Source organism: Onthophagus taurus, chromosome 11 (assembly GCF_036711975.1).
Source record: "Onthophagus taurus isolate NC chromosome 11, IU_Otau_3.0, whole genome shotgun sequence".
Lineage (NCBI taxonomy): Eukaryota > Metazoa > Arthropoda > Insecta > Coleoptera > Scarabaeidae > Onthophagus > Onthophagus taurus.
In genome coordinates this window covers 253877-260967 of record NC_091976.1, presented here as the reverse complement: position 1 = coordinate 260967, position 7091 = coordinate 253877, and the positions used below count along the sequence as shown (strand labels likewise).

At 31.2% G+C, this 7091-nt stretch overlaps 1 protein-coding gene across 1 annotated transcript; it reads right to left on the bottom strand.

Moving 5' to 3' along the window:
- Window positions 1–172: 172 nt before the first annotated feature.
- LOC139431772 (pickpocket protein 28-like) lies at window positions 173–6724 on the bottom strand. Its single transcript, XM_071199932.1, has 3 exons — window positions 6679–6724; window positions 6134–6624; window positions 173–472 (listed from the first exon to the last, which is right to left on the bottom strand). The coding sequence occupies exons 1-3, from the start codon at window positions 6722–6724 to the stop codon at window positions 173–175; spliced, it is 837 nt and encodes a 278-aa protein (XP_071056033.1).
- Between the last annotated feature and the right edge of the window lie 367 nt (window positions 6725–7091).

Here is a 7091-nt window from a genome sequence, read left to right as displayed (position 1 = left end):
ACAGTGTCTGTGGATATTACTAGGTCTGAAGGTATTACTTTGCACGACAGAAATTTATAGGTACCACTTTTAATAATTATAAAAAATTTTTATGTCCAAACTGTATCTTTGAATATTCGTATTTTTACGTTCTGTAGGTGACATCTTCAGATCTACTAACATTTTCATTTTATTATAATTTTTTAATATAATCATTATTGATTACTTCTACTCCGGTCGCTGTTTTAACAGAAGAAACGTATTCAGACGGTTCAACATTAACAACAACTTGCAAACCAGAGCCCAAGCCGAATCCGCCACTATACTGCAATTGCTTCTCGTAATTTTCATATTGAACATCAACGGTAGCAAAATAATTGAATGCGCAGCAATAACCTAAACTGGTTTTAATAGATTTAAATAATCTATCGCAGTTTTTCAGGTCCGATTTCCAATAACATTTTTTTATCATTCGGCCACATGGGTGAGCCAACTAAAAAAATAATATTAAAAATATGTTTATAAATAAGAAGAAATTATGAAACTGGTAGAGTATTATAGTTAGCTCATGATATAGGAAACTAACTAAACAAAATTTGAAGGCCGCTATTTAGGGATTATTTCATTAATTTATTTTAATTAGCTTTGTCCAAAGTAAACTACGTTTCTACTCTAATAGCGGTATTCTATTGCTGATTTTATTGATTGAAAATTCAGGTTTGAAATAGTCCAGGCTAAGCTAACAATAATTTTCTATCCATGGTAGAGCTTTTATCCAACCCCGCTACAATATGGTAATTTTAATTGGAGTGAAGTTAGCAACGACTTTTCAGCGACGGATTTTGTCAATTCCACCACGGTCGGAAATCCGTCGCTAAGATTAGAACGCACAGTGAAACGGATTGAACATAGAAAATATGATCATGTTGTGTTAAATGAAAGTTACAAAGGTCACTACCTGCTGTTTATCCCAGAATTCCAGAATAAATTTTGAAACTGCTAATAAAATAGGGTAAAAACGTCTCGGCTTTAAAAAGAAATAAAAGCATCCCCTTAGCCGTGAGTTGCAGGGTTGAAATTTGGTGTGAATATAGCTTCGACATCCCTAAGTTGATTTTCGTTAGAATTAGAATGCTACAAATGGAGTGGTGCCAACCTCTAACAAAAATAGGTGAAATTCGCTATGTTAGGTGAAAAGAAAATAAAATCCACCCCTTAGCCGTGAGTTGGTGAGTTGAAATTTGGTGTGGATATGGCTTCGACATCCCTAAGTTGATTTTCGTTACAATTAGAATGCTACACATGAAGGGGTGTCAACCCCTAATAAAAATAGGTAAAATTCGCTATGTTAGATGAAAAAGAAATAAAATCCACTCCTTAGCCGTGAGTTGCTGAGTTGAAATTTGGTGTGGATATAGCTTCGACATCCCTAAGTTGATTTTCGTTAAAATTAGAGTGCTACACATGAAGGAGTGTCAACCCCTAATAAAAATAGGTGAAATTCGCTTTGTTAGGTGAAAAAGAAATAAAATCCACTCCTTAGCCGTGAGTTGCTGAGTTGAAATTTTGTGTGGTTATAGCTTCAGCATCCCTAAGTTGATTGTCGTTACAATTAGAGTGCTACACATGAAGGGGTGTTAACCCCTAATAAAAATAGTTAAAATTTGTTATGTTAGGTGAAAAAAAGAATAAAATCCACCCATTAGCCGTGAGTTGCTGAGTTCAAATTTGATGTGGATACAACTTCGACATCCCTAAGTTGATTTTCTTTAAAATTAGAGAGCTACACATGAAGGGGTGTCAACCCCTAATAAAAATAGGTGAAATTCGTTGTGTTATATGGAAAAAAAATATACAGGGTGCCCATTATGTTTGAAATATAGTATATATCTTGGTAGGTATCAACTTTACAAAAAAACATTTTATACAAAAGTTGTTTAATATTTGATTTGCCATAATAAGACAGCATTCAATTGTTTTTATTTCAGAAAACAAATGAGTAACGAATAACATTTGAATTTTTTTAAATGGCAATGTACCTTTTTGTTAGGCTCATTTGATAGAGATCTTTTTTCTCTTTACGATGACGTAAAATTTTAGTAGCCTTATACCAGAAAATTTTGGAAAAAATGTAAAAATTGTTTATTAAGAAAATTTAACTAATAACATTAATCCAGATATCCAAGATCGTCAAATACCTCGAAGTAACACGAATTATTAGAGATCTACACTAATTTGTCGTTTATTTGTTTTATTTTGTATGTAAATTTAATTTACTGTAATAATTCGAGGTATTTGACGATCTCGGATATCTAGATTAATGTTATTGATTAATTTTTATTAATAAACAATTTTTACATCTTTTTCAAAAAGTTTCTGATGTAAAGGTACAAAAATTTTACGTCATCGTAAAGAGAAAAGTAATCTTTATCAAATGAACCTAACGAAAGGGTACATTGCCATTTAAAAAAAATTCAAGTGTTAGTCGTTACTCATTTGTTTTCTGACTTAAAAACAATTGAATGCAGTCTTATTATGGCAAATAAAATATTAAGCAACTTTTGTATAAAATGTATTCTTATAAAGACAACATTTACCGAGATATATACTATATTCCATACATAATGGGCACCCTGTAATATATAAAACACATGAATGAAAATTATAACAGCCAAAATAACAATAGACGAGAAGTCAACAAATATTTCAAAAAACTTTTAAAAATTGCAAGATTTAATGAAGATGAATGGATTCATAATCTATTACTTTAATCAAATCGTCAAAGAAAAGTCATGTATTGAAAAAATAGATTTTAAAAATTATAGATGTTCTCTTCAGGAAACAATTTTACAATATTCTGTGGACATGAACAAATATTGTTTTCTTTTTTGTGGGCAAAACAACGAATACAGTAGCTCCACCTGTTATAGTTGTAATAGAATGTATCACATCAAATATGCCTAGGGCGTCGAAGATTTTTACAAAAGCGACCAAACTTGTTATCTTTGTGTAAAATTTATCAACAAACACAAACAAAATTCTGAAAAAAAAAAATTTTTTTTTACCTTTCATATTTCAGTGATAACAGTACTAACACAATTATTTATTGTGTTCGAACTGACTTTTTTAATTTATTTTCATATTTGTTTCTTTGTATTATATTAAGTTTTTGACAGTTATCATAGATACTTACTTTCATATAAAAAAATTTTCATGCATGTGTTTTATACATAATATACAGGTGTCTCAGCGAGACCGGTCATTAGACGTTTCTGGGGTTCTGGCCAAACAAAAAATTTGAGAATGCAGACTTAAGTATTATCAATTACGTTCTCTTCATCTAAAATATTTTCAGATTTCTAGCACTTCCGGTTATACCGGAAGTCGCTACCTACTTTATTTTTTTAAATGGAACACCTGTATATTTTTACATATTTGGATTTGTCTGTTTTCAAGGTTTATAAATAACTTTACTTTTTGCAATTTGATTCGGTCGTTCTCGAGTTATTCGAATTTTTCTAGAAAAATTTGCTCCAGCGCACATTTGTTCAAAAAATCATAGAACACTCAATTTTTGAGATACCAATTTAGAATTCAGAACATGCTTAAACAACATGATGGTGGAGTATGTTTTGGTGCCGAGAACGGCTGTCTAGAACGTTTGATCACTTTATTATGGCACCTTAACTTTTCGAAATTTGGAAGCACCATAACTTCATTTTTTTAAATGGCACCCCCCATATTTTATTACTTAGTCGTCTTCGGCGTCTCATTTTACATCTTTTATATTCCATATGTCCTATGCCTAACATTGATAGTTTGAGAAATAATTAGGGTTTTTTGAAAAATGCTCACATATCATATGGATATTAACCTAGTGTGCCATGGAAAACAAATGTTTAATGACTTATTGATAAACGTCAAAGTCTAATTTAGATTGTTTGATGCTTGTGAGTCTAAAACCAGTTAAAATGGATATTGATAACGTAAATAATGTTTATACAAATGAAGAAATCCATAATTTATTTTTTGTGCACGAAAAGTGCGACAAAGTTCTTAGTAGAACTTGCAGAATGTTTAATGAAAATTATCCACATTTATCTCCGATGACAAAAGGTAAATTTAGAGGAATAGAAGCAAATTTTGTACATTTTGGACGAATTAATCACGTGTTAAACTGACCAAAAAATGTAGTAGATAATGCAACGGAAGAGGTGAATACCTTGGCTTATTTCGAGCCCAGTCCCAACACCTCAAATCGAGCTGCCAAAGAAGATCTGGGAATCATACTACGAACTTTGTCGCGCTTTTCATGCAAAAAAAATAAATTAAGAATTTCTTGATTTGTGTAAATATTACTTTCGTTATTGTTATCGATTTTAACTCGTTTCAGTACTAATATTAAGGGACATAACAGATAATTATTAGCTCACATGCATCAAGTGACGTAAACAAGTGAGTCTTTGACAAGAACTCATTGAGAAGGCTTGTTTTTCATGGCACACTAGGCTAAATATCCATATGATATGTGTGCATTTTTCAAAAAATCCTAATTATCTATCTCCCAAACTATTAATATTAGGTATGGGCCATATGGGATATAAAAGATGTAGAATGAGACACCGAAGACGACTAAAAAATAAAATATGGGAGGTGCCATTTAAAAAAATGAAGGTATGGTACTTCCAAATTTTGAAAAGTTAACGTGCCATAGTAAAGTGATCAAACGTTCTAGACCGCAGTTCTCGGCACCAAAATATACTCCATCATGTTGCTTAAGCATGTTCTCAATCCTAAATTGATATCCCAAAAATTGAGTGTTTTCTGATTTTTTGAACAAATGTCTGCTGGAGCGGATTTTTCTAGAAAAATTCGAATAACTCGAGAACGACCGAATCAAATTGCAAAAAGTAAAGTTATTTATAGACCTTAAAAACAGACAAATCCAAATATGTAAAAATATACAGGGTGTTCCACTTAAAAAAATAAAGTTGGTGGCGACTTCCGGTATAACCGGAAGTGCTAGAAATCTGAAAATATTTTAGTCGAAGAGAACGTAATTAATAATACTTAAATCTGAATTCTGAAAATTTTTATTTTCGCCAGAACCCCAGAAACGTCTAATGACCGGTCTCGCTGAGATACCCTGTATATATTTTTTTTCCGAATTTCACCTATTTTTATTTAGGTTGACACCCCTTCATGTGTAGCATTCTAATTGTAACGAAAATCAACTTAGGGATGTCGAAGCCATATCCACACCAAATTTCAACTCACCAACTCACGGCTAAGGGGTGGATTTTATTTTCTTTTCACCTAACATAGCGAATTTCACCTATTTTTGTTAGAGGTTGGCACCACTCCATTTGTAGCATTCTAATTCTAACGAAAATCAACTTAGGGATGCCGAAGCTATATTCACACCAAATTTCAACCCTGCAACTCACGGCTAAGGGGATGGTTTTATTTCTTTTTAAAGCCGAGACGTTTTTACCCTATTTTATTAGCAGTTTCAAAGTTTATTCTGGAATTCGGGGATAAACAGCAGGTAGTGACCTTCGTATCATTCATTTAACACAACATGATCATATTTTCTATGTTCAATCCGCTTCACTGTGCGTTTTAATCTTAGCGACGGATTTGCGACCGTGGTGGAATTGACAAAATCCGTCGCTGAAAAGTCGTCGCTAACTTCACTCCAATGTAATTTTAAATGGTTATTAATTTACAGATTTTTATCATTTTTTCATAATTTAGATACATTCCATAAGATATTTAATAATTTAATGCAGATGTCGCAAAATTATTGGAAGATATAATGGCTAATATTGCAAATTAAAACAAGCCAACTTGCATCAACATGATTTGATGGCTTCAGCATACTTCAGTTGTCTTCAGATAACCAAATGCTTTATTTTCTTAATTAGAATATTGCGTATATGGGACATAGTTATTAAATATTGATAAATATAAGTTTACTGTATCGCAAAACTCTTTGTTTTAAAACAGGGTTAGATAAAATTTTATACTTAACACATAATGAAAAGATTAACTTAATTGGGTTCATGAAAATTGTAAAAACTCGCTAACTTTCTTTATCTTTGGCAGATAAAGTTAATCTTTTCATAATTCTCTACATAGATAACTATTTTACCTCCATCATTAATTCATTGATATCATAATTAAAATCCTCCAAAGCTGAAAATATCTTAACATCCATTGAATTGTTATACAGGCTTTTGTTATCGTCGCAATCATGACAAACGACCAAAGCGGCGAGATGTTCAAAGAATGCATCGATATCTTCTTCGGGAAATCCTTTCGAAAGGATTAATTTTTTTACTCTTTCAGAATTCGTTTTGTAAACAATGTTGTTGTTGCAAATGATAACGGTAGGAAACGGAGTTTTCCAGACGGGATATCCCGTGGTTGCAATCGAATTTAAAATCGTCGTTTCTTGAAATCGCTTTAGCTGGATTATGATGAGGGTAATACAAAACAAGACGCTGGTAAAAAGGATAATTGCCCAACAAATTGAAGCGATTACTCCGTTTCCGGTGTCCGTTATATATCGGCAACCGTGTAGATTAGAATTTTTGAAAAAATTTTTAATACAATTTTTTAAACACATTATTGTGTACTTCACTAAAAATTTTTTATATTATTAAGAATCATAAAATATTTTAAGATAATATTTACCAATTTTTTCGTAAACAGGAATTTTTCGCCCACTTTTCTTAAACATTTTGAAATCCTTGGTGTTACTTCTGGTAAACTCAAAATTTACCTTCTTTTTATAGTTCTTTTAAATCATTTTTTTTCTGTTAATATCAACTGATAATATCAAAGTTAATTGATATTCAATTTGTCCGTAATTATAAAGACATTTGTGCGAAAAATACAAATGTCTGTAATTAAAACAGAAATTGCTGAATCATTAGGGAAATGTCACTATAAAATAGTTGAATCAACATTGATCTTTAAATATATAATGATTAAAGCAGTCAATTGTAATTCAGGTTCATTGGAAAACTTCACAATTCAATTTCTGGAAATTTGGATATTTATAAAAAAATATTTATACAAAAATTGACTTAGTTGTTATGTTGTTC

Bases quoted from the DNA above. Each gene is read 5' to 3' on its own strand.
- LOC139431772 (XM_071199932.1), bottom strand. From the start codon at position 6,724: ATGTTTAAGAAAAGTGGGCGAAAAATTCCTGTTTACGAAAAAATTG. The intron at 6,625-6,678 runs GTAAATATTATC...AAAAATTTTTAG, and splicing joins TCCTGTTTACGAAAAAATTG to TGAAGTACACAATAATGTGT. The intron at 473-6,133 runs GTAAAATAGTTA...TTATTTTTTTAG, and splicing joins TCAATGAATTAATGATGGAG to TTGGCTCACCCATGTGGCCG.